The 26,378-nt window shown below is 53.5% G+C and overlaps 3 protein-coding genes across 18 annotated transcripts in view; 1 reads left to right on the top strand and 2 right to left on the bottom strand.

The window, feature by feature from the left end:
• The window catches only part of XPO5 (exportin 5), a 31,886-nt gene extending 30,121 nt beyond the window's left edge, over positions 1-1,765 (bottom strand). For 4 of the 10 annotated variants that reach the window (XM_052805239.1, XM_052805234.1, XM_052805236.1 and 1 more), the window contains exons 1-3: positions 1,566-1,757; positions 1,119-1,240; positions 381-453 (exon numbers count right to left, since the gene is read on the bottom strand). In XM_052805239.1, the coding sequence (XP_052661199.1) occupies positions 381-453; positions 1,119-1,240; positions 1,566-1,670 (300 nt within the window). In that variant the 5' untranslated portion in view covers positions 1,671-1,757. Of the gene's footprint in view, positions 1-380; positions 454-892; positions 1,026-1,118; positions 1,241-1,565 lie in introns of those variants that run through there. The other 6 variants (XM_052805235.1, XM_052805240.1, XM_052805241.1 and 3 more) reach the window with 3 other exon arrangements.
• Positions 1,766-1,918: 153 nt separating this feature from the next.
• Positions 1,919-12,006, top strand: POLH (DNA polymerase eta). Its single transcript, XM_052805255.1, has 10 exons — positions 1,919-2,092; positions 2,195-2,329; positions 2,424-2,653; positions 3,084-3,253; positions 6,557-6,660; positions 7,718-7,837; positions 8,458-8,581; positions 9,238-9,303; positions 10,004-10,167; positions 11,026-12,006. Exons 1-10 carry the CDS (start codon positions 1,956-1,958, stop codon positions 11,876-11,878), a joined length of 2,103 nt encoding a protein of 700 aa, XP_052661215.1. The 5' UTR covers positions 1,919-1,955; the 3' UTR covers positions 11,879-12,006.
• A 2,091-nt stretch (positions 12,007-14,097) lies between these two features.
• On the bottom strand, positions 14,098-26,324 carry GTPBP2 (GTP binding protein 2). 7 transcript variants are annotated; one of them, XM_052805258.1, is made up of 12 exons: positions 26,229-26,324; positions 22,591-22,617; positions 21,768-21,952; positions 21,355-21,463; positions 20,606-20,803; positions 20,152-20,326; positions 19,282-19,501; positions 18,703-18,838; positions 18,237-18,295; positions 17,312-17,483; positions 16,855-17,019; positions 14,098-16,425 (listed from the first exon to the last, which is right to left on the bottom strand). In XM_052805258.1, exons 1-12 carry the CDS (start codon positions 26,301-26,303, stop codon positions 16,228-16,230), a joined length of 1,719 nt encoding a protein of 572 aa, XP_052661218.1. In that variant the 5' UTR covers positions 26,304-26,324; the 3' UTR covers positions 14,098-16,227. The 7 variants fall into 7 exon arrangements, with proteins under 7 accessions (XP_052661218.1, XP_052661220.1, XP_052661222.1 ...); XM_052805260.1 differs by lacking the exon at positions 26,229-26,324 and adding an exon at positions 25,781-26,109; XM_052805262.1 differs by lacking the exon at positions 26,229-26,324 and adding an exon at positions 25,642-25,698.
• Between the last annotated feature and the right edge of the window lie 54 nt (positions 26,325-26,378).

Below are 26,378 nucleotides of genomic sequence, written 5' to 3'. Positions count from 1 at the left end.
TCCCAGCTACCGTGGATGACACTCCTACCCCTCCCAAGCACCCATAGCTAGCGAACGTGAGGAACCAAAAGGCTTTTCCTCAAAAGAAGGTCACTTTGTCACGAGAGCAATCACAATGATAGAGAAAACATGACCAAGATAATGAATGCAGTGTTCTTGCAAAGGATAAGAACAACCGTATTTACTGAATTTCCTCCTAAAAAAAGAAAAAGTACCTTATATATGTTATATAAGCCTCACAACTTCCTGCCATGTCAGGTGACATGGTTATTGACCTGACTACAAGACAGAGAATAGCACTTTTTCATTTCGCTCCCACTTTCTATCTCCAAGTGAGAGAATCATGTTTCAGAGAACAGTCTGGGGTAGAAGATACTTACACTGGATATGAGGCCCATGACATTGTTCTTTAGATAAACCTTTTCTAAACGAGGCATATTGTTCCAGCGGAACCTGTTCAAAAGAGTTTAAAAACAAAAAAGAAAAAGAGAAACAAAACGTACACCAAGTCAAAACCTTTATAAAGATCTCTGACATTATTCTCAATGAACCATCACTTCTTTACCTAAACTAGAGAGAAATGCTACAGCTCACTGACTCTGCCAGTGCCCAATCCCTTAATGAAAAGGCTGAGTGAGTTAAAACTGCTGCTGGCAAATGGGCATGCACCACTGAGGTCAACAGACATGAGAAGCAGCAGCAAAAGCACAAAGCATCAGGTCTGTAGAGGCGGCAGAGAGAGGAATCTCAGAACTGAACTAATACAAAGCCTCTTTGTTAGTATGAGGCTAATGACATAGAACGCCGCAAAGACCTACTGGTAGCCCTACGTGCTTATTTACGTCTTGCGACGTCAACATATCTTAGAGCTCGGTGAACTAACCTTCCTAACCTGCCCGAAAGCCATTTTCTACTCCCTTTCTTTTACAGAGGAGGAAAGAAACAGAGCAGGACAGCAACTGTCCTCTGCTGCAGAACAGACTCTCTGTGTCCTTAAAGTGCCTCCCTGAGGCGGGAGGTGCCGGAACGGGAGCTGAGCCCAGGCCAGCGGCTGTGTGGCAGCGGGCTGGCACCCTTCCCCAGCGCAGGGGCGCGGGCGGCAGGGCGAGCTGCCTTACTTGACCACATGCTCCAGGATCTGCAGGCCGAAGTGCCGGACGATGGCCGTCTGCGTCTTCTCCGCCAGCTTCAGCCCACAGGGCACGCAGATGGGACACTTCTCCTTGAACTCCTCGCAGAACTGGGAAAGGACCGGGGGACACGCGCACGCAATTAAAACACAGGAGCGAGCACGGGGCGGCCGGTAATTGGGGCCGGGGGGGGGGGCAGCCCCAACCCCTCGGGGAGCACGCCGGGCGGGGGGGCCGCCCGACCCCCCCCCCAGCGCCGCGCAGGCGCAGCCCCCGCCGCCTTCCCCCGCCCGCTGACGACTCCCAGCGCCTCGGGGGCTGCCCGGGGCCGGCCTGCCCCCGCTCTCGCCCGCCGGGCCCGAGCGGGCCCCGGAGCCGTGCGGACGGGCCACCCGCGTGGCCGGAGCCCGGCACCTCCCCTCCCCGGCCACGTACCTTGAGCGCCTCCAGACGGTAGCGCTGCGTGGAGGCTGGGTCCATGATCACTGTCACCGCCTTCATCAGCTGCTCGCAAAGGCTGCTCACCTGCTCGGCCGACATGGCGATGGCGGCGGCGGGCCCGCGCCACCGGCCACCTACGGGCGAGAGGAGGGGGCGGCCGGCACGCGGCGCACGCGCGACACCGCAGCGGCTCTGCGCATGTGCGGTGGGGAAGGAGCTGGCGGGGAAAGCGCATGCGCCGCGCACCGTCGAGGCGACACCCCCCCCTCCCCGAGAACTACAACTCCCGGCGTGGCCCGCGGGGGGGGGGGGGGGAACGACTGGGAGTCGGTGGGGCGGGGCGCTCCATGCTGCCGGGCGGGCAGTCAGTCAGTCGGTGGTGGGATGTCGCGGGGGCGGGAGCGTGTGGTGGCCCTGGTGGACATGGATTGCTTCTTCATGCAGGTGGAGCAGCGCCTCGATCCGCAGCTGCGCGGCCGCCCCTGCGCCGTGGTGCAGTACACCGAGTGGCAGGGCGGCGGGTAAGTGCCGCCGGCGGCGGGCCGGCCGTGGCCCCGGCCCCTTGCACTCCGCGCGGCGGTGCCGGGCCGTGCCCGCCCTGCACTGCCCTCCGTGTCTTGCAGGATCATCGCGGTGAGCTACGAGGCGCGCGCCTTCGGCGTGTCCCGCGGGATGTGGGCGACGGAGGCGCGGGCGCTGTGCCCCGAGCTGGCGCTGGCGCGGGTGCCCCAGGCGCGGGGCAAGGCCGACCTCACCCGGTGAGCGGGGCGGGGGATCGGGCCGGGGGTGTCGGCGGCGGCGGGGGCCGCCTTACGCGGGGCGGCGCCTGAGGCTGTGCCCGCCGCCCGGCAGGTACCGGGAGGCCAGCGCGGAGGTGATGCAGGTGCTGTCGCGCTTCGCCGCCATCGAGCGGGCCAGCATCGACGAGGCGTACCTGGACCTGACGGGCAGCGCGCGGGAGCGGCTGCGAGCCCTGCGGGGGCGCCCCCTGGCGGCCGCGCTGCTGCCCACCACCTTCGTGCAGGGGCTGCCCGACGACCCCGACCCCGGCCCCGGCCCCGGCCCCCAGCCCGGCGCGAAGGGTACGCACCGACCCGGGCCCCGCCGGCCCCCCGGGGCTTCGGCCGCCGGGGCCGGCGCTTTGGATACCGCGGCGGGGCGGCTCTAACGGCTTTGCTTTGGGGCTGCACAATGCGGTGAGAAAGGAGCCCGCTGCTGCTGCCGGCCCCGGGCCCCCCGTGCTGTCCCTCTCCCGCTCCATTGGTAACACTCCCTCTACATCAACAGAGGTAGAGGGCGGGCTGCTTTCTCTCCCCCGAAGCAAGAGGTTGGGAAATGGGATCTATGTCTTCCCCAACGAATGGCTTTTAAGGTGCCCGCTTCTCGTCCTCGCTGTTGACGCGCAGTTACAGAAGCGTGTGGCTGTTGGCTGGGGCTGGCCGATGCTACCGGGCCCTTTGCTGGGCTCAGCAAGAAATGCCCACGTTGATCCCCTTTGCATCCTTTTTCTAGAGGAGCTGCGGCAACATGGCTTGCACGAGTGGCTGGCATCGCTGTCTTTCAATAACCCTGATTGTCCTGACCTACAGCTGACCATGGGTGCAGTAATTGTGGAAGAAATGAGGGTGGCTGTAGAAGCAGCCACTGGATTCAAGTGTTCAGCTGGGATTTCGCACAACAAGGTACGTGTGTAACACATCAGCCTGATTTCTTCTGAGTAGCAGAGTCAAAATGTGCCGTAGACACTCTCCTATGCACTCTTCCAAGTCTCCCATAGAAGGCAAGCTGACTGGGGAATGCAGCCATGTGTGAGCACACCTTCAGGGAAATTATAGGACATCTGGGAAGGAGAGGAGTTTTTTTCCCAGAGATGGGGCCTATGCAGTCAGCACTCAACTAATTTACTGCCTGGAGTACCCTAATGAGTTAGCTCACTAGGAGGAAAAGGGTTTTTAAGTCCCCCAGGAGCGTTTTCTTCAGGAAAATAGGAGAGCTTAAAGCAGGAAACCTCTACCTTGAGTTTTAGGTAACAGTGGCTGTGGCCAGGGAATGGTTTTTACTGACACAAATTCCCAGCAACTTGGAGGAAGAATAATACCAGTTTGGGGCACTGAGGTGAGTTGGGTTGCTTTTCCTCTTTCTGGTCAACCAGTCTTTACCCCTGCTGGCCATGCTCTGGGTGATGCTCAGCCAGCTGCTGAGAGCAGCCGCAGGAGCACTTCGTGCATGACAGCAGCTGCAGAAACAAACGGACTTTGATGCTGCAGCTATAGACGGTTTCCTGCTGGGTGAAATGCAGGGTGGTTTGCTGAGAGCACCTAGCACTCGTTTCATTCTTTGCAAAAGGAGCTTATCTGTACAGTTATGACTCTAAAAATGCAGGCTCTGACTAAAAAAAGAAAAGGATAAAGACTAAATGGATCCCTTGGAATTTAAGGAAGATAAATTTCATTTTAGACTGCTGCAGAAACAACTGGCACTATGATCAGCTGTACACAGGTGCTGGAGCTAGTTCTGCTTGCCTTGAAACTAGAGCAGACTGTGAGGCAGAAATGAGCTAGCTGAGGAATATCACTGGTGTAGAAGTTTCCAGTGGGAAGGGATGTTCAATTTGCCTTTTTGCTCTCTTTAATCAAGAATAACAGAGAAGAGCCCTGCTATCCCTAGCAGCTTCTCCCAGCTTCCATTTTCTATGCCAGCATTATTGGTTTTTTTTTTCCTTTTTTTACAAAGGAGTAAGGAAATTATGATGTACTGTGCTATCCCTGAAGAACTGTATATCTATACCACAAGCACAATGCAGAGATTACCAGAGGCTACATATGGCTGTGCAGAACACGCTACCATGCTTCCACAGCCAACTCACCTCTGCAGGTACAAACCTTTTCTGCAAAGAATGAAACGAGTGCTAGGTGCTCTCAGCAAACCACCCTGCATTCACCCAACAGGAAACTGTCTATAGCTGCAGCATCAAAGTCCGTTTGTTTCTGCAGCTGCTGTCATGCACGAAGTGCTCCTGCGGCTGCTCTCAGCAGCTGGCTGAGCATCACCCAGAGCATGGCCAGCAGGGGTAAAGACTGGTTGACCAGAAAGAGGAAAAGCAACCCAACTCACCTCAGTGCCCCAAACTGGTATTATTCTTCCTCCAAGTTGCTGGGAATTTGTGTCAGTAAAAACCATTCCCTGGCCACAGCCACTGTTGCCTAAAACTCAAGGTAGAGGTTTCCTGCTTTAAGCTCTCCTATTTTCCTGAAGAAAACTCTCCTGAGGGACTTTTCCTCCTCGTGAGCTAACTTGTTAGAGTACACCAGGAACCCAGCTGATAAATGAGACCAAATAATTGAATGAGCTATTTGGAAGCACCTGGAGGATGACAGCATGGTTTTATCAAGAACTGCTCTTGCCAAACTCTTTACGTGCCCTCTTTGACAGCATAAGTGGCCTAATGTGCAGGCGAAACTGCAGATGTGAGGTGTTGACCTTAAAGTTTCTAACACCTCACCCTGAGTCGCGTTAAGTGGACCATGACACCCTATGAAAATACACGACTGAGGCTATCTGGAGGGCATGCATCTAGCTGAAGACAATGCTGTTGTTTCCCATAATGATTTTGTTCAGTGAGTTGCACTCAAATTGGGATGTTTAGAGTGGGATCTGTCTGAGGTCCACTAAGAGTCAATATTTTCACTGAAGCCTATGGAGAGGGAACAGCTGTAGGAACCCAGGTGATGCGAAGCACAGATGGGTCTCAGGGCCTGGGTTGTAAGAGTTCTGGGAGATGAAATTAGAGCTGAAAAAAGGCTTGGAAAAGCCCAGAAACAGTCTGAAATCACCGAGCACTGCTTCTTATGCTCCTCACTAATGTTTTCTGTGGTTTATAGCAAAAAAGCAACCAGCAGGCTTTTGGCTAAGTCACAGTAAGTCTGGAAGTAGCCTGGAGTTATTGTGGACAAGCAGCAGGATGAGTCAGTAATATGAGTGCTCTTGTAGAAATGGCAAATGCCATTTCAACACGTGCAAGATTAGAGAAGGTGTCAGAAGAAGTAATTATTTCTTCCCATGAAATCTCAGTGATGGGTTCAGGTTGCAGCTCTTCACTTTATGAATAGTATGGATAAACTTGGAAGAGTCTCCAGTGAAACAAGAATAACAATAATTGTACATCTGGAAAATGACTGGATATGAAAAGTTGAAGGAAAGGGATCTACTTTGTCTAGAAAAGAGTGAGAACGTATGTAAGCCTGTAAAACAGGCTGCTAATAAAGATCATAGCTCAAGAGGCAGAGAAGAAATTCTGCTTAGTTATAGGATGTGTGGTAAAGCAGTGAAAGAGGAAATCGTTACACTTGTTCAAAAAAAAAAAAAAAGCCCCAAACGCCCAGATAAACGTATTTCAAGCTGGTCTTTGTATTCTTGATCCTGTGGTAGATTAGAGTGGGAGGGGAAGCTGTATAGCAGATAGGCTAGAGAGCATCCCTTCCAGGCTAGCAATTCTGTATTTTGCAGATTTCCTTTTGCAGCATTATGCAGCTGTGAACCTTGCAGAGAGAAGATTAACACAGTGACATTGAGAAAAAGCAAGACAAACACAGAAGATGAAGGAGCAAGACATAGTGAGAGAAATAGCCTGGGGAGGATTATGGGGATGCTCTGGAAGCTCTAGCATGCTTGCCTGATGGAATACTAAGCCAACCAGAACAGGTGATAGACCCAGATCCCCTAAGCTGCCTGGAGCGGGAGTCCAGGCCTTTGCAGAGCTCCAAGTCTGGAAGCAGCCGTGCTTTCAGACTACCCAGCCAGTGCGTGCCAAGTCCCGGGGTGGGTACTACCTGGGAGCAAGCAACGGTGCAACCTGCATGTCCTTACTAGCAGCTATTCCAAAGGCAGCTCTTAGAGGTGATGCAGCACAAGCCATTAGGTAGAGTCACAATAAAGTCAGTGCAAAGTTTGTAATAACAGGGTTTCCACCCTATTCTGTGTTACAGACACTGGCAAAACTGGCCTGTGGGTTAAACAAGCCCAACCGCCAGACACTAGTATCTTCGCGATTTGTCCCACAGCTCTTCAGCCAACTGCCTGTCAGCAATATGTAAGTACTGGGGACCTGCCTGCTTTTGTGCAACCTGGGGCTCAGGCTGAGCTGTTCTGTGGCAAGAGCATGTATTTGAAATGCTGGTGCTGTGCTTCCACTATCCAGGCTTTTATCAGGAAGAGAGCTCTGTTTGTCTTCATTGTTGTGGTACTTGCTCCTGTTGGTTTGTCATCATTGCTTATGTGAGCAGAACTAAAGTGACTTGGGGTAGGAAGCTGTTCCTGGCCACCTCAACAGAGAGCAATTTGATGCTAATTGATAGCAGTCAGCAAAGGCTTTCAACTCCACAGTAACTGTTCATCAATGCTTGTAAAAAACGGAGAGGAAATCGTGCCAGTAATCCCTCACAGCTGTGAGCAACAGTTCAGGAGGAGCATGCTTGGGAGCTGCAGTCCTGCTAGTGAAGGGACCACACTCAAAGAGCCCACTAGCATCCTGTGGGCAGCCTTTCCCTGGGTAGAGCTGTGCTGAAGATGACTGCTGGGGTGTATAGGTGTAAGCCAGGAGAAACTGGGAAAGGAGGCCATAGCTGTGCCCCAGTGTGAATGACAGAGCTGTGCTCCCAGAGAGCAGATGTAGTTTGGTTTTGAGCATCCACACTACGTGCAAGTACTTTTCCTGGTGTAGGGAAGAGTTACCAGCACTGCTGCTCCAGAGGAATGGATCCCTGGTCCTGCTCTCCAGACCTGCACTGCTGTTCTCTGCTTTCAGGGTCTCACTAGGGATGGAGGGGGGGTTGTGCGGAAGGGTAAGAGGAAGCAGGCAGCGTGTGAGGCATTCTTCAGAGCATGGTTTGGGACCACGTTTTGAAGATGGAGCAGAGGGAGAAGCACTGAAACTGGGTGAGCCAAGGAGCAGTTCCCACTTCAACTTTTATGTGTCCTGTTATGCGCAGAAAAGCTGTTATGTACCAAGTGTTCCCTTTTTTCCTGCTAGTTCCTGACTGCTTCTAGCTGTCCTGATCTAGGGACAGCTGCTGCAAGAAGAGTTGGCATAGTCTCCACATGGTGCTTCATTTGTGTTTTCTCTTTCTCTTTTTCTTTCTCTGCTGTAGCCGTAACCTGGGAGGCAAACTTGGCACTGCCATCACAGACATCCTGGGAGTAGAGTACATTGGGCAGCTGACACAGTTCAGTGAGACAGAGCTCCAGACTCACTTTGGAGACAAAACTGGGTAATAACCCACTCACCACAACTTGCCTCTTGACAGGAACTGAGACTTCCTTTCAGTCACAGGTGGTTCTGCTGTGATTAGGAAGGTTGGAAGGTAAAACTTCAGTGACATCTTTGAGAAGCATTGGTCTGGCAGGCCCACAAACAGGTTTCCAGTCTTGCCTGCTCCCAGGCACCCTCCCCAGGATAATGTTTTGCCTGTCAGCCAGCTTCTCTGCCTTCCTCTACAGTGCCTAAGGATGGGGCCAAGCTGTGGAAGGGCTCCCTGCAAACTGGGAAGCAGGCAGGCTTGACAGTCTCATTACAGAGAAAATTACAAGGCTGGACTGGAGCCTGAAACACCACTTCTGGGCCCAGAGCAGTGGTGGCTAGGGTGCCCTGCAGACTGGTGAACTGTTGCCACTTCAGGAAAAGGGGCAGAGGAGTTGCGCTGACAGGCAGCTGTGGCCTGAAGGAAGCCTGCCTGTTCAGCTGTGGCTGCAACTGCAGAGCTGGGGATGAGAGGCAGAGTCACAGCTTGCACAGAGCTGAAAGCATGGCTCAGCGGAATGCTGGCTTGCTGCCCAGTGATGCCTGCCTGTCTGTTGCTGCCTTACCTCATGATTCCTCTGTGGCTTTCAGGTCCTGGCTCTATGACTTGTGCAGAGGAATTGAAGATGAACCTGTCAAAAACCGGTACCTGCCCCAGTCCATTGGCTGCAGCAAGAACTTCCCTGGGAAGACAGCCCTGGCCACACAGAATGAGGTAGGAGAAGCCTACATCTAGCACAAGGCTTGGTCTTTGCACCAGAGATGAGAACTCTAAAAGCTGAGACTAGCTCGCAGAACTGCTGCTTTTCTGTGTCACAGTGCCCTGAAACTCAGTCTAGGGGTACAGTGGGAAGAGGTGGTTTGGGCCCCAGATATCAGGGATATCCCTGTTTGACAGAAATGCATTGACGAACTGCAAAAAGAGGTTCAACCTTACTGTAATTGCCACGAGCAAGACTGTGGGTCTGTGCTGTTCAAAAGGTACTCACAGTGCCAAGCTTCAAGGGCTTGGTTACTAGAAAGAAGGTAGATAGCCCAAAGAAAGAGGGAGGACGCACCTTACCTGTTAGCTGGGGAGTGGTTCCCACAGAGCTGTAGGGAGACACGAAGAGAGATCCAGGGCAGGGGACCCAGATTACTTGGCAAAGTCTCGTAGTAATGCTGCAGGACTTCTATGGTATCTCCAATACCTTGCCTCCAGCATTTAATCCTCACCTGGGCTAATTTCTCCAGGAGTACTCCAGCTATGGGGCCTCGTGATAGTCCGCATCCATTCCAGTCTGATGTCCCTCTGGCATTCCCCAGCATGCGGAGCGTTGCTCTGGCCTGGTGGCAGAGGCCCAACCTGTCTGTTACCACTTTTTTGTCCAGGTGCAACACTGGCTTCTGCAGCTGGCCTTGGAGCTGGAATCTAGACTGACCAAGGACAGGAGCCAGGTAAGGAGGAGAGGCATGGGGACAGCATTCTCCTGGCTGGCCTTCAGGAAGCCACGCAGCATGTTTGCACCGTGAGCTGTTTGCAGGAGGCTGAGGGTAGTGTGCAGTGGGGGAGGAAATCTGCTCGCTCTCAGATGTGTGCCTGTGTGCTGAGGTGTCCCAAGCAAAAAGGCATGCAGGACCCCAGTCAGGAAGGATGGTTTTGCCCCAGAACACTGCAGGACTAAGAATGGTCCTTGTCCCGTGCTTTAGGATGCAGGGACCTGAGCCACCGGACCTTCATCCTGCTGCACTGCTGCTCCCTTGCAAGCCCTTTGCTGATGCAGCTCTGCCTGTGCTGTGGGCTGTGAGAGGAAGCAATACGCTCAAATCTGGATGGTAGACTGCAGGCCAGGGTGAGATTAATCGGCTAGCTTCATCCCTGCAGGGCGTGCCAAGAAAAGGTGTGCAGCTGCCTTTGAAGGAAAGCAAGGAGTAACTGCTTCCCATCCTATGTGGCACAGCTGTACAAGCACTTGCTGTCCTGTATCTCATCCCTTGGAGATCAGGCCAGGCAGGACAAGCTGCCATCTGTCACACAGCATCATCGGGAGGTGGTAGCTGATCGTACAGGGTTCTGGGCAGCCGGACGGTCTCCTCGGCCTTTCCTGCTTTTTCCTGCAGGTGTCGCTTGAAACACGGCTACCTCTTCTCTCTGCAGAACCACCGAGTGGCCAAGCAGCTGATGGTGGTCATCCGCATGCAGGGAGACACCCGGGTGTCACGCTTTTGCGCGCTGTCCCGCTATGATGCCCAGAAAATGTGCAACGATGCCTTTGCCCTCATCCAAAACTGCAACATGGCTGGGGCTCACCAGGCAGCCTGGTGAGTGTGGGAGGAAGTCGTTCGTGTTTCTGTCAGGGGTTGTTCTGCTGCAGGAGGTGCAGGATGAGCCAGGGACCTGACAGAAAGGATTAAGAATGTTATGCCAACTGGCAGGAAAAGTGATCCCCAGCGCACGTACAGCAGAGCGCAGTGACCTCCACTTGTTAGCGGTAGGACAGCTGTAAGAGCCTGGCCTCTTCCTAGCCCCACATCTGGTGAGACACTTCTGACTTCTGTACTTAGAGCTGATGCTTGCTACTGGCAGGGTGGTGTCCAGCTGGAGTGAGGCAGTCCTTGCCTGCTGGGCTGGAGAAGCTAGCTAGGCCTTGCTCTCCTCCCCTAAGGACAAAGGTGCTTTTTGGGAGGAGGCTGTTGGGGCAGGAAGGAAAACTAAGGTGTGGAGCTCCCGTATTCAACATTGCTTTCTCCTTTCCTCCTGCTCTGCAGTGAAGGCTGAGGCATAGTTAAGGCAAGAAGGTCCCATTCGGCTTCGACAAGGCTGCTGCTCTCATCTTGCCTGGGAGTCTCACAGCAGCTCTGGCCTGTGGTAGACTGAAAGTCCAGGCTGGCAGCTGGCTGTCCCTGCTCCAGTGCCCTTTCCTTTGGGAAATGCTGTTCTGGGAAGAGGCTTTCTGCTCTGCCCAACACAGCCTGCTATGTCTGTGAGACTCTGTTCTGGAGGTAGCAATACTAACATTTTGTCAGAAGAAACATCTCCTCCCACCCCTTGCCAGATACCCAGAGTGCAGTTCCCCTGTCTCCTGGCTGTGAACATTTTACGTTACTTAAAGTCTTACCTCAAGAGACTTCTTGCTTTCCAGGCTGGTGTCTGAGCTGATGTTGGTCTGTCCTTTGCAGGTCTCCACCACTCATATCGGTGCTTCTCTCGGCAAGCAAGTTCTCAGAGCCTGCTACAGGCTCTGCAGGCATTGCCACCTTCCTGACGAGTGATACCCAGCCTGATGACACTACCACTGCCAGCGAAAACATGTCCTCTAGGAGGCCCAGGGTCAAGTTCTTTAGGAGCCCAAGCAAAGAGTTTAGGCAGAAGCCAGCTAATGCTATTGAGTCGTTCTTCCAAAAGGCGGCAGAAAGGCAGCAGTCACAGATGGTGGCAGCAACCAGCCTGCCTGCTGCTACCATTGCTGAGTCACCTGTGCCCAGCTCTGCAAAGGACCAAGAGAGAGATGGCATTGGACTTGCCTCAGTGCAGTGTGACCTGGAGTCCCCTGTGAAACAGAGTCCCGGAGATGGGAGCCCTACTTCTCCTTACAAGATGCTTCCCTGTGAGAAGTCGCTGTCTGATGCTATACAAACACCCTCAACTCCACCCAGCTCCAGGACCCTTCTGAAATTAGAGCCAGCTATAGAGGGAAATGAGCAGAATTTGCCACCCTCTCCTGAGCTCACCCCACTCCCTCCTGCCTCGCTGGGGGACCACCAGTGCTGTGAGAAGTGCGGCCAGCTTGTGCTGGTGTGGGAGTTCCCAGAGCACATGGACTATCACTTTGCTCTGGAGCTGCAAAGTTCCTTCCTGGAGCCCAGCACTCCCATGGCTCCAGCAGCAGCTCCCAGCCCAAAGGCTGCAGCTTCCAGGTGTCCTGCCAAGGCAAAGAACAAGCCCAAGACTCCAGCAGGATCTAGTGCAAAACGACCCAGAGAAGGTGCGACAAGAACTTTAGATTTTTTCTTTAAGCGCTTACCTCCTTAACTCTCAGCCATGCTGGGAGTTTTTAGAGAATCAGTGTTTTTAAATACAGTTAAAAGTTTTTATACTGCCTGTCAGGTTTTAATGTGGAAAAGTCTAATAAATTATCTCTACCCCAAGTCTAACAGGAACTGGAACTCCTGAATTGCATATGGTGCTGGACGTACCCAGTTTAGCTGGTGGCAGCTAGCTTTTGCCTCTGCCTGCTTGGTGCTACCAGAAGCTGCATTGTACTCGCCTCCACTTCCTGCCATGGGTACTTCCATAGCATCACTGCTCAGCTTTCTGTTCCTACTGTAAAAGCAGGCACTGTAAGCACAGTGGCTTATCCCAGGGCATCGCCAGCCAAGCCTAGGCTTGAACTCCTATCCAGTCACTTAGTATGAAGCCTTTACCTCATGGTGGTTCTCCTCTGGCTGCAGTTGCAGGCTTTGCCCTTACTGTACAACTTACATATGGTAGCTTAGCCCTGTGGGTCCTCTCCACCTAGAAGACACTGATTTTTATTCTACACCCCCCCCCCCCCCCCAAGATTTTTGTTATAGACAGTTTGGCAATTCCCTCTGTGTAGCAGTCCATTGTGTGATGCTTATCACCAGCTCTGGAGTGCACAAGAGAGACTGCTCCTGTCTAAGAGTTGAGGAAGCTGGAGCTGCATGGGCATACTTTTTGCTGGGCTTTTTGAAATCTCGGCACTGGTTCCCGATAATTGCTATTAACACATAAACAGTCTACTGCTAGACTCCTCATGGAAGGGATGGGAAATATGCCAGAGTCACACAGCCCTCTGTGAAAGCTTTCCTCCATTGCAGAAAGAGTGTATAACCCCATTTTACTTCCTCCCCAGACTCTGGGTGATATTACATGCAACTTGATGACAGGTATCTGTTTTGATCACGCTCTGGTGAATGACTTGTTCAGCTCTCTGGGCCACAGTTCACATCAGAGTGGCTGCTCCCATGCTCCACAAATTACAACAGAGCCAACAAAGCATCATCGAGGGGAGTAGCAGGCGCTAAGAGAGGATGAGAACAGCTCCAGGGCAGGTGCCTGCCCTCAGCTGCCCGGCAGGGCTCAGCTCCATGCTACACCACTAGCTGCCTGGAGCCTGCTGGCTTCTCCCAGAAGTGCTGCTGCCAATAATTTGAACTCGGCTCTTAGGGCAGGGGGAAGGAACGTGCCACGTCAAGGCAGCACTGGGTGGGGTTTGGAAACACACTTTGCAGTTTCATCAGCTGCAGGCTTCCCCTCCCTCAGCAGGGGGAGAGCGCGCCTTTCAGGCAGCAGATAATGATGCAAAGTGCAGCTGTATTTGCATGTGCTGTTTCCCCTCCTTTTCTGAACTGCACCATCCTACTTGCAGCTGTTGAGCTGCTCTCCTTCCAGCAGACAGCCTGTGCTGGGAAGCTGCTACGTTACTGTCATTGGGGGTCTAACACTTGACAAAGTTGTTGAGAGATTTCGGGAAGCACAAGAAGCTCATTCTGGTGTGTGCAGCTCTGCTGGTAATCAGCAGAGGAAGGAATTATGGAGTCACTCCCATTGACAGTCCTCACATTGCAAAGCAACAAGTTGCCCAAAGTCCTCACGTAAAGAGAAATAGCGACCAGTCTGGCAGGGTTGCCTCATGCTCCTGTGACAGTGGCACATCTCATTTCCTAAGTGTCTGGCAGGACCAGACTCTGCAGATGCTACTACCTGACACAAAACAAGTTGAGAATGGGCAAATCCCTTCACTGACACAAGTCACCTCCACAGGGAAGCCTTTCTGCCTCTGTTTGTCCCAAGGGAACAACCTGTTCTCATGGAGAGAAGTTAGTCACAAACCCCTCAAGATCGAAGCTATTTCAAAAACAAATCACAAGTTGTGTGCCCTAGAAAGCATCCCTTTAATTAGGCTCTGAGGGAATTTGTGACTGCAAGGAAGCACTCGCCACAGCCTGTTCCACCCACAACAGCCCAAAGTGCTGTGCTCAGAGTGACGTGGCTGCCTGTCACCCCAGGCTGCACACCCAGGCTTGCTCAGATAAGCCAGGAGAGCATGGTTGTAAACAGCAGTGTGCGTGCATTCCTTCCATGCCACAGGATGGTATTTATAGGTCTGAATGCAGGAAGCTTAGGAAGGGGTGAAGGGCAGCCATCTCTAACCGTGACCCAGCTCCAAGGGCAGCAGGGCAAGAGCCCAGCTCCACCCTCACTTATTGTACAACTCAGCCAGCAAGCTCAATAAAACATCTTTATTCTGTACATTTATATATAGATGCTTGGGGAACAGGGAGAACCCCCAGCATTAGAAAAATTCAAGACAACAAAACAGCAATTATGAAGAGCATGGCACCAAGAACAGTCATGCCACAGATGGCAGGGATGAGGTGAGACTAGCCATCAGCTATTTCAGAGGAGGTCACAGCACCCCATGCCTGCTTTGGGGCAGAAAACACCAGGGCTGCTGTGAACAGCTGGGGTACACCCCCCCAGGTAGCTTTCTTTGTGACCCACTAGCACCAAAGGGAAGAGCCTGCTGGCAGCTGGGGCCTTTCCTTGCAGGCATGGGTGAAAGACCATGTCACTGTAACACCAGAGCACTGCCAGGATGGGAAGAAAGGGATTCTGCTTGAGCAGTGACCCTGAGCCAGCAACTCCTGTCACACTGCTGGGCTGATGGGGAAGAAGCAGAGTTTTCAGCTGGGTCAGTGCTCCCCCCAAGGGACAGGTCACTCCCATCACTACTGAGCTGCCTCTGAATCCCTTCATGTATACTACCATTTCACCGGCTTCCCCATACCTCAGCATGCTCTTTGCAGGGTGCAGCTGCCACCTCTCCATCTGTTAGAGCCCAGCCCAGTGGAGAGTGCTGCTTTGTGACATCTACAGATCAGCATGGGCTGCTCAGCCCCACCAGGCACTGCCTGTGCCAGCAGCCCAGAAGCAGAACTTGCTCTCAGGATGGTAGAAGGGCTGTTGGGGTGTCCAAGTGCTATCACAGGCCCTCGCCATTCCCTTCAGTCAGGGCTGGCAGGCCACCATGCCATGTGACAGGACTGGCTGAAGGCCTGTTGCTCACAGCTGACACATTTGGTCTAACAGTCAACAAGAAAATCAAAAGCCTATGTACAGCTATACAGCCCCTGCTGCACCCTCCAAGCTACGAGTGGCCCAGAGTAACAGTCACACAGGGGAGCTGCACAACAGCGAGTGGGGGACAAACGTGCTCCACTCTTGTGCACAGAGTCCTTGCTGGCAACACCAACTTTCCTCTGACAACAAACCCCAGTGACAAGGGAAAGAAAAGAAGTCTTTCTCGAGGAGAAACAGAAATAAAATCACACCACTGTCAAATCACATCTAAACAATAGAAGTCACCTGGTTCTGTGTTAGTAACACAGCCTGTCCTCCTCACACATTAAGGCAAGCGTATGAGGAGTAAGCTGGGCCGGGCCCTGGAATAGCCACACCAGGTAGCCCACTGCAAACCACTGCTGCAGACATGCAGGTGACACCTGCAGCTGAACATCCACAGAAACAACCTGCACACACCAGCACAGGCCCAGGCCCCACTCTGCTCCACAGAATGGCCTCCTGCCCAGCTGCTGCAAGGAACAGATGCAAGTGCCAACTCTGCCTTGCCATCACGCCATTACATCGGGAGGCTGTGCCACTCGGAGCAGCCACAGCTTCCCAGGAGTCAGAAAGCGGGATGCTGAAGGTGTGTACATGTGAGTGGGGAACAGGACACTTGTCCAACAGTAAGACACTCAGATTGGAGTAATGCAAAACCAACACACAAATGGACACATAGCAGATTAAAGCCAACCAAGATTAAAACGGTTAAAAAGTGTCCTGAATGCGTTTTGAGAAGTTCAACCAAGTCCCTGCTGTGGGTAGCAGGGCTTCTTCCATCCCCTGCCCAGAGGGATGTGCTGCAGGATGACTCAAGAGAGGATTGTTATCAACCTAGTGCTCAGAGAGCAGAAATGGGACCAGATCTTGTGAGAGATGGAAAAACATCCCTTCACTGCTAGTCTTCAAGGGTTCTCCTCCTCCCAACCAGTAATTTTCAAACAGTAAACAAAGCCAGAACTTGCCTGCCCAGGTCTGCAGGTGCCTCTGATCTATTCTGAAGGAGGACAGGGTAATGAAAGCTGCAGGCAATGTGGAGAACATGCTTAACTTGCCCCATGTACGGCACTGAATGCGAAAAACTCTCCCAGGTTCCATCTCACTGTGCGGAGGAGGGACACCCATGCTAGAATGGGACAGCAGCAGCTCCAGGCATCACTCAGAGAGCCACAGGAGCTTCCATCCTTCTCCCCAGGTGTTGGTGAGTGGAGATCTCTCTGACTTAGTGATAGTCAGAAGCTCAGCTGTCCAGGCCCCAGGGACTCCTCCAGGCCGTTTTCTTTGGTGATGATGGCTTGGAGGTCAGTGACATGCCCAATGCCTTTGGTGACTCCTTCACGGAAAAGTAGCTTGGCTCCGATCTTCAAGTATTCAGGATGCTTGATGAACCTGAAACGGACGACTGCCTTCTCTCCTGTCCGCAGCTTGTCCTGAAAAGGAAAAGGGGAGAGCTTAGACCCAGCTACCATACCAATGCATGCAGGAGAGGTGCATGTGGATGCTAAGAAGTTGAGGCAAATGAGCAGGTTGCCTCCCTCAGACTGCATGGCTTGAGCCCTTCCCATTATTGTATGCATAAGGCGAGACAGGAAGACACAGGCTCTGGAGAATGGAGAGTTCACCTCCCTTCACAGTCTTGCTGTAGTCCATCACGCAGCTTGTTTTGTGAGGAGGGAATTCTTTAACATGTTGGGAGGAAAAGCAATCAAATGGGCAGGATAAAGGGATGGAGTGTGCTCCTAGGAAGGGACTCAGCTACTCAAGATACCAGTAGCCCCTAGCTTTACTAGAGGACATGGTGGAATCCCAGCAAACCCCACAGGGAGGTCCATCTTCCTCCCCTTCCCTCCCATGCCTACCTTTCCATGGATCTTCTCTACAATAGCAGTCTGTCGCACATTCCCCACGTGCACCGTCACCTGAAAGCCCTTCCGGAAAGTCGTGGCATGGAACAACAGCACGATCTCGGCTTCAAACACTGAGCAGATGGTGGGGTTCATTTCTGGGCTCACCATGACCATGCCCTGCACAACAACCCAAGGTTAGGGTTGTCCCTAACTGTCAGCAGTTAGGGCCAGTCCCCTTGCTTCTGAACAGCCACGAAAATCACAAACACATCTCCACTCTCCGATTGGGCTTGCATCCCATTCTCAGCCTTGTAGTCATCCTACTTCACAGCTTGGCCATTTCCTCCCCTTCCAGCAAGTTGCCTGTAAACATCCCTACTTCATTCCCACCCTACCAATGGGGGATCTCCAGGGAAGCCTCAGTCCTGCTCACTGGACCAGTGATCAACCTGGCAACAGCAGGACTCACCTTGCGCAGCAGGGAGCGGTCGAAGGGTCCGAGGGCCAGCGTGGCTGCCTGCCCAGCCCGCAGTACGCGGCAGGCAGAGCGGTTGCGTTGGATACTGCACACTTTCAGCTGGAGGAACTTCCCGTCATCAGTGGGACCGACCACCAGGTTCTCCCCTTCTCGGCAGATCCCACTGCCCAGGGCAGAAGAGCAGGACAGAGTTCATCAGGAGACAAGGAAGAAATTTCACCCTCCAAGATCAACCTAAACAAACTCCCCAGGGCCAAGGATGTGAGTGTCCTTGGACTCCTACCTGGGACCAACTAACAGGGATGCAAAGCTGGTAGGAACAGGGATTTCCTACAGTAGGAGTGAAAGCCACACTATCACCCCTAAGAATACCAGGTACAGACAGGGGCCATTCTGTCCCCAGTGCTCTGCTACACTGCATTGTTTCTGCTGGAGAGACTGCAGTTGACGCCCGTTCTGCATGGATACGCTGGTAGCCAAACTGTTCTGATCACTCCTGAACACTGAGGGACAGCTGCCTTCTCATGGGGTCGCATGCAGTTAACCACTGCTGGGATCAGAGGACGTGTCCTCTACATTTCCTCTCTCTGCTTGAGGAAGGAAGAAAGCAACACCTTGAGATCATGGCTAACTTCTGCTGCCTCTGGGTCCCAGCATGCCTGCCTTCAGCATGCTACAGGTCACATTCCTAATCCAGCAACTTTAAAGCAGACTCTCTGCTTGCCACCACATGATCAACAGTCTGCTCACGGCACCTCCCAGCACCCTCTAGGGCTTTACCCTCACTTGGTGCAGTCATCTGGCAGCAGACAGGACTGAGCCTTGCACTGCTTCCACTTCTGCAGTGGGTGACTCTAACTTTGTGGGAACTCCAGCAACCATTCACACCCACACTTGTCTGCCTGGCCTCACTTACCTTGACAGAGTTCCTCCCACAACAGTCCCCACCTCTGGCACAGTATAAATTTCATCAACCTGCAGCAAAGCAACAAGAACGAGCTGCTCAGACAGCTGTGAAATAGCACTCCAGAATGAGGCCAAGGAGCCTGACCCTTGTGCAGAGGGAGGCGAGCTCTCTACTGGTCATCAGACACCATCTCAGAACTTTCACCAGCTCCCACTACCTTCCCATTAGAGGAACCTCTGCCTTTTAAGTGGCAACCAGAGAAACAATCTTATCCCTGAGATGGGCATCCCTTGGTTAAGACAGAGCCCAGCCTAACAGGCTTTTTTCCAAGACCGAGTCCTTTCTTTACTTTCACGTGTCCGAATAGTCCAGGAGTTCACCATGTCTCTCCCCATGGTGTCTAGATCCCCCAGATTTTGTCACCTCACGGCAATGAGTGCAGTACCAGAACTGGAAACAAAATATCCTTACGCACCTGAAACTCTGTGAGTTGCTGCATTAGTTCTTCCTGCTCTTTACTGTTGGTCAGTGGAGGGAGGATGTTAAGGAAGACTTTCAAGAGATCCAGGTTCTCCCCAGAAACACTAGACAGTGTGAAGATTGGGGTGATGCTGTCAGACACAAATAGACAGGAATAAGCAGAAGGCCAGAGCGCAGCTGCAGAAGGTGGCTGGGATTCTGAATCTACCGAGTCCAGCAAGAGGACAGAGACTACAGTGATAAATGGCTAGAGCAGGAGGGCACGTGGGCTAGGTACAACTCTGTGATAACCCCTGCCTCAATGGTTGGTTGAGGCACCAATCCCCTGCCAACCCACACTTCTGTTATGGAGGACTAACTCCAGTGCAGCCTTGGGCACCTTCTACTCCCAGAGCCCAGAAAAAGGTGTGGGAGGTGAAAATGCCTTCTTGGAGAATGCAAAGGTAGGAAACTTGATGAGGAGCCAACGTGTTCAAGATGTGGTCACCTCCCCTGTGGTTGCCCTTCCCCAGCTCCGCACAGCAGCCCAGTCTGAATTGCCTGCTCCCAGCAGCAGAAAGGAAAGGTCCCTTACTTGGGAGACTGTGCAAACTGCTGTGCTGCTGTAACAGCATCGTCATCTGAGTTCACAAGCAGGGGGAGCTTGTTGCAGCCTGGCTGCTTCAGGATTCGCTCCAGCTGCTTCACTGTCCGTTCCACGGTGGCTTTCGAACACAAGTCAACTTTGCTGATGACAATGAAGAAGGGGACCTTGAGGGCCATGGCCAAGCCCAAATGCTCTCGTGTTGTTCCTGCTGCAGGAGACAAGTGAGAGTGTAGGTGCAGTAGCAGTCATCACTGTTGCTTGTTTATGTGACAGCTATGTCTCCTGGCTCTTCCACAGGCCCACTCTAGAGATTTCACCCTAACTGCTTAGTTCATCACGCAATGAAAAGTCAAAATAATTCTTTTAAACGAAACCAAACATCAGTCCAGAAAAATAAAAACCACCAAGAGTTTTTGTGACTGATCTGTTTGCTTCAGAAAGATACAGTAGTTTTCATTCTTCGGCTAGAGTTTGCCAGAAAACAGCCACAAAAATGTCAAGGAAAGATGTGGGAGAACTCCAGCTGCCTTTTTACAAGGCTTCAGGATTCAGCACCCTTAAGAATATGTCAAAGGTTTTTTTTGTTGTTTTTTTTTTTCTCTGACAAACAGAGCCTCAAATTCCAAACAAAGCCTCTCTGTCCAGGGTACAGTTTAATGCGGTCCACAGCTGGTAAGAGTATCCCAGCTCTGCTCCCCTCCCAGGCACTCATAGGCACTGCCTTACAAGAAATCAGTGGAGGCTTCAGACTAATACTTTTTTCTGACAACCATTCCCAGCTAACAATGACCCACTTCCCCCATTCTCCATTTCTCTTCACACACTGCTGTCAATCCATGCAGGCAGAGCAACACTCACCAATGCCAGTGTTGGCACTAACCACCAGCATAGCAAAGTCCGGGCAGTAGCTGGTGAGGCCAAAGATGGTTGTTTTCAGATACTTGTGGTGGCCAGCCAGGTCAATGAAAGTGATCATTTTGGAAGAACTCTCACAGATCTCTTCTGCTGTTCGGGAGTCACTGTAATTTACCACCTGAGGAACATAAGGACTTGGTGAGAGAAGGAGCCCCAGCAGGCAAGTGAAGAAAACCCAGCTCTTATCTATCCACTTTGACCTCAGAATTAGTGAGGAGAGATCATTCACCATGGGTACAAGAAACGACATCTGTTGCAAATGGACAAGCAGCACTTGGGTTCGGCTAAAGAGACACAGCTGTGCCCCCTCTCTTCCCTCATGCCCCACTCACGGTCTTAACAGGAGGGTAGCTCTATTCTCTTCCAGCTTTCTGAGTACAGCAGCCCACTCTCTCACCTCTCCTTTGCTGTTGAAGCCGAGGATCTCAAAGCTGATGCTTGACGTTCTTCCTGACTGGATTTCATGGAGGTGCCGGAAGAGGTTGAGGCGTGCTCTGCCCCGCCCGTTGTCCAGCTCTCCTTGCGTTAGGACACCCAACAGGGTTGACTTCCCTGAGTCCACATTCCCCAGCACAGCTACTCGCAGGTCTAAGAACTACAGGAAGAAGAACAGAGAAATCATGAAATTTAACCACTGCTGTGCTGGGTGTGCACTGAACACTACACGGCAGTGGAGATGTGCCTCAGAGAGCTTCCCTCCATGATGGATACTCTGCAGTGTAATCTTGCTCAGATTCTGCTCTTGCTTCCAGCAAACCACTGTCTAGGAGTTGCGACACACTCTCTAGAGTTGTGATGTGACACATCAGGCTTTGATATAACAAAAAGGATCATTTGCTGCAGCAGGAACTCTAAATCCTTCCTTGTCTGCACACTGGCCTGCATCAGAACTGTTGCCATAGAAGTGAAATAATTTCTCACTTCCGATCCAGGCGATCTCCTCTACTGCTATCTGCCTCAAACACAATCTTGGAGATGAAAAGCGTTATCATCAAGCCTCCCTCCGGCAGCTCTTTAAAGCATCTGCTATGGGCCAATCTATGACAAAGTGCCTTTAGGGTTTGGGCTCCCATCCCAAAAGGGAGCTGCTTGTATGAAGCCTCTAAGTCTCCAGCAGGAGAGGATGGCCAAGTTGCAGGTCCCTACCTGCTGGTTGTCAGGCACCTTTCGGACAAGCACCTCCGTTATCTTCCTTGGAACATCACTGTCGTAATCGACCTCCCTCTCCCGCAGCACCGTAATGTCAGCCCCAACCCTGCCATAAACATGAAAAGGAGGAGTGAGATACATGTGTACTCGGCAGCTCTTGCACCTCTAGAATCACAGCTGGCAAAGTGAATGGGATGAAAGCTGGGGACAGCATGGAAGGGAGCCTCAAGCTTCCAGCCAAAAGCCTATAACTGCCTTTGTATTTCCAGAGCCTCATGATGAGGGAATTTCAGTCATACAGGGGCTTTGTAGAATGGAGCCACTGGCTCCTCAGGGGACTCCTGGGGCCGAGCCTCTCTACTGGAGGCTGTTTAGGCCTGCGGGTCCTGCAGATGAAAGGGAACACGTACTTCTCTGCCATACGGCGCAGTGTCTTGAGCGAGGCACGCATCTCCTCCTCTGAGAGGCCCACAAGCAGCCCATTGTCCTCCACGCCGATCTGATAGACAGCCTCACCTCGGCCTTCCTGTAGTCGCCACTTCATCTGTGTCACCAGGTGCTCAAAGCGATATTGCGAGGGATTCACTAGCTTTAGCTGTTTAACAGAGGGGCTAGTTATAGTCACAGCCTGGATGCAGAGGGAATCCCATTGCCCAAGCCAGCAACTCCCTAACCCAACACCATGAAGCAATGCCGCCAACTCTGACCCACCTCTAGAAAACACAGCCCATGTTAGTGTCTGCATAGAAGCCATAGGACAGGTGAGAAAGGGTTTCACAAAGGTGCATACATATGGTAGAAGAACTTTCCTGCATCTTGCCGAAGGAATCTGTACCCTGCCTGCTGTGGGGGTAAAGACAACACTGTGGGACCTATTTCTAACACAGGAACCAAGTAAGTGCAAATGGCAGAACAGCCACAAGAAAGTGACAAATTATTATCGGGGACACCTGCAACTCTCTCTCAAAAGGAAGAAGATTTCAGGAAAAACACAGTGGGTCTTATCTCCTAAAACAGATTCCTAAAAATGAGTACCGAGATCAAATTCTTCCAGCTCCACATACTGGCTATTGCTAGGCACAGAGACACAGAAGATGACTGACAGTTCCTTGGTACAGTGTCTACTTTTCTGTCCCTTCCTTGGACATGCTCCCCATATGCTGTCTTTGGTGAATTTACTGCAAAATAACCCTCTGGGAGGAAGACCTCCTTCTGCAACCTCAAAAGGCTCACCTTGTACTCGATGTTCCCATCTTCTGCCTGGTCAGAGAATAAAACAAGACAGAAAGGTTAGATGCTGTGCCAGCAGGGACTTCTATAGGCACCAGCTGCCCAGATACTCTGCAGCTCGTGCTGATGGTTTCAGAGAGAGCGAAAGTGGCAGAAATATACTGTGTTATGTCACAGCCTCTTCTGCCATTCATTCCTACACAACTGGAACTTACTTTAGGTTTGTTTCTGCTGTTAGCATCCCACATGATGAAAACCAGAGGACAAAACTAGAGAGGGACACAGGGGATAATACTGTTTTGGGGGGATTTTTTTAACTGCCAGTAAAGAATAGGTCCCGTCTAACAGTCACAGAGAGAGAGTTCCAGTTTCAAAAAGGCACAGGCCAGCAGATGATTAAGTCTCCCCTCTCACCCATCCATGACCCACAATGCCATCCACAGCACCCCACTCCCACCCTATCCACCAGCTTCCATCCACTGAATGTGCACAGAAACAGGGGACGGGGAACAAAAGTCGCTGCCTCCTCTCCTGCACACTGATACCCTCCCTCCCTCAGTTAGTTTTTCATTGACTCCATGACTTCCATATCCTTGCATATCTTCTCTCTGCAAGAGAGAAGGACTACAGACATAAAGCAGCAAGCTATTGGCTTCTTTGCAGTCAAGCAGGCTGATCACTGGCCTGACAGTTCTAGAGAACCAGACCTGATCGGGACTGTCTGTACACAACCTGCTCAGAAGAACTTTTCCAGGAAGGGCGGGAGCCTGACTGGGTTGTCACAGAAAGGCCTGGGTACTCATCAAGCTCACTGCAAACACAACAGGCTCCAGCTTTCCAAAGAGAACGTATAGCCAATATTGAAGTAATTTTTCCACTGATTTGGTCTAAGGATCACTGAGAAAGGGCTGGAGCCTGCAGGAAGCCAAGTACTCTGGCAGACTAAATGGGGCCGCGAACACTAAGCAACTCCTTTTCTCTGGACACTGATTTGCATGTCAGGAGAGGCAATAGCCCTCTCCTTGCCTTCTAGCTCAGCTCCTAACCACAGCAGTGCTTATGGTGGCAAAAGGCCAACAGAAGGAAGTTCTGAATTGTCAGCTCAGCTCTCGGGCAGCAGAGTTATGCAGTGAGAAAAGGGTACTTGCAGAAGGTTCTCCTCTCTTACCATCCATCAACTTTCCAGCTCCAAGAAAAACACATTCACATACTGCGCTGTCACCTAAATAAGGGGGTGGGTCTCTTTCAAGGCAGCTGAGACTAGAAAAGCAACAAGCCTAGACTCGCTGGGCCACATACTGCACAGCGTAGCCAGGGACAGGAAGCTGTGCTGAAACCACAGGGGGCTGTCCAGCCTTCAGCTAAAAGGAACAAAAACTAAACTGCAGCTGCAGGGGACAATCCTGCCCGTGGAGAAGATCTAACAGTAGCAAAGCGCTGTTTTCCCTTCTTGCCAAGAGTCACAGCCCTGTGTTGTGGAGGAATTGCTCCCTCCCAGTGCAGGCTCTTACATATTTTACAGAAAGCTCAGCGAGTGAGGCCAAACAATCGACTCCAGGGCAATGTAATGCTCCCCACAGTGGCAGTCCTATTAGTGCGGTGCCAACTGCCTGAACTAACCAACACACCCACTTACTACCAATGCCATTTTTTCCTGCTGCAAGAGCCAAGTGCCTCACATTCTGTCAGTATTGTCTGCATCTCCACGTAAGGCAGTTGCCGAATTAGCTGGGAAGGGAGTCACTAGAACCTGCTGACCAATGCCTATGAGTTTGGCAGCTGGAAAGGGACTTAGATGCACCAGATCGGCTCTCGGAGGGATGTGAACATGGTGCTCGGGACTACAAGTTGAGCAAAGCTTTATTTCCGAAGCTATTTAGCTCCCAGACGGTAAAGCACCCACAGACGGACATCACGCAGCGAGATACTACCAATGGACAGGGTTTGGTGGACCACGCAGGGAGCTCGCTGGCACTGGGGGCACAAGCACTGTGTGCTGCCACGTCAAACCCTGGAGAAGAGACCGGGGCAGGAGGGCACACCGCTCTCGGGGCCGGGCCTGCAGGACCGCCCGCAAGGCTGCTAGCCCAACCCCGGCACGACCCTGCACCAACACTGCCGGGACCCTCGGCCGAACCTCTCCAGAAACTGCCTCCAGCCTGACCGGCGACCAAACCTGCCAGGGTCCGGGGCTGCCGCGGGGCGGCAAGCCCGCGTCGCACGGAGCCGCTCGGGGGGACGCCATCCCACCGCCCCCTCCAGCCCCCGGGGCCCTGCCCGGCCCTGACAGGAGCGGCGCGGGCCCCCGCGGCGCCAGGCCCCGGGCCGGGGGACGCCTCCTCCGCAGCTGACGGGACGCGGCGGCCGTTGGCCCGGCCGGGGGAACTCACCTCGGGCGGCAGGTACGGCGGGTTGTTGGCCTTCCCCCCCCGGCTCCGCCCGTTCTTCTTCTTCGCCTTCGAGCCGCCGCCGCCGGGCGCGGTTCCCCCGCGCCCGCGCAACGGCCCGCCCGCCCCGCCGCCCGCCGGCCGGCAGCAGCCCCCGAACAGCTCCGACACCCGTGAGTCCATGGCGGCCGGCGCGGCCCCGCCGCCCCGGTGCGGCGCCCGCTCCCCGCCCGGGCTCCGCGCCCCAGCCCCGCCGCCCCGGCCCCGGCGTCAGCAACCGCCGCGCGGCGCCACGGGAAACTGAGTCCCGCCCGCCTACGGCTCCCGGCGCGCCCCGCCCCTCAGAACTACAACTCCCGACAGGCCCCGCGGCGCGCCCCGCTCGCTCCTGTATGGGCTCCTTCCGCGGGGGCAGATGGGAGTTGGAGTCCGAGGGAGGGAGCGCCGTCTGGCGGCCGCGGCGCACAATGAGCGGGGCGCCGCCGCTCCCCCGGCCTTGCCCTCCGGGATCTGCCGGTGCCCGCGGGTTTCCCCTTTGGCAGTTCACAGGCTTTGCGGCGGCGCAGAGCCCCGAATCCCCTGCTCAGTGACAGCGAACCGTCACTACCCGTTCTGACTGGCGTCGGGGAGCTGGAACGTTTTTGAAGGCGTTTGGCATTGGAGGTACCTCGTAACTCCACACCGGCAGCAGTCCCGTACAGAGCCATCCCACGGGACGCCTTAAGCTCCTGCCGAGGAGGTGCGGGGGGGGGGGGGTGTGTGAACGACAGCAGAAGACCCTCCTGCCGCGTGCCGCATCCGCTCACCGAGTGTTCCGCCAGCCTCCGATACCACCGCCACCGAGCCTCGATTTTCTCCGCCGCATCCCCTGGGGAGAGCGACGCTTGACTGTTGTAAAACTTTCACACTCTTTGGCGCTTTTACCAGACAGCCAAGGTTTCTGTAAAGTAACCTCGCCCGCCGTCAACGCCGGGGAGCGGCTCCTCCCGCCACCCACCGGCAGCGACCGCCCTCCCCTCGCCGTGTTTTGGAGGCAGCACCCAATGGGGCTGCGGCCACGTTGTTTCCAAACACGGCAGCTCCCACTCGCTGCACGCTCTCCGCCTCCCAGCTGCGGGAGGAGGAGAGCCCGCCGCGGGGAAGGGAGTTCCTCTGCAAGGGACGGGAGCCAACAGGGCTGCCAGTGGGAGGCGGAGGGAGTTCAGCGGCCCGGAAGCGGCCGGCCGGACTTTGCTCTCCCTCACTGCCGCGCACCTGGCAGATGTGCTCCGGGTGGACCCCAGCACAGAACGGAAAACCGCAGTTGACCTGTTTTTCCGGAGCCCCCATAGCATCTCTGCAAGGAGGCAGCCGCAGCTGACAGCGCCCCTGGCCAGGCTGGGGCACCCGGGCCTGCCACGGCCG

This window comes from Harpia harpyja, chromosome 13 (assembly GCF_026419915.1).
Source record: "Harpia harpyja isolate bHarHar1 chromosome 13, bHarHar1 primary haplotype, whole genome shotgun sequence".
NCBI classification, from domain to species: Eukaryota; Metazoa; Chordata; class Aves; order Accipitriformes; family Accipitridae; genus Harpia; species Harpia harpyja.
This window is presented reverse-complemented; position numbering and strand designations above follow the sequence as displayed.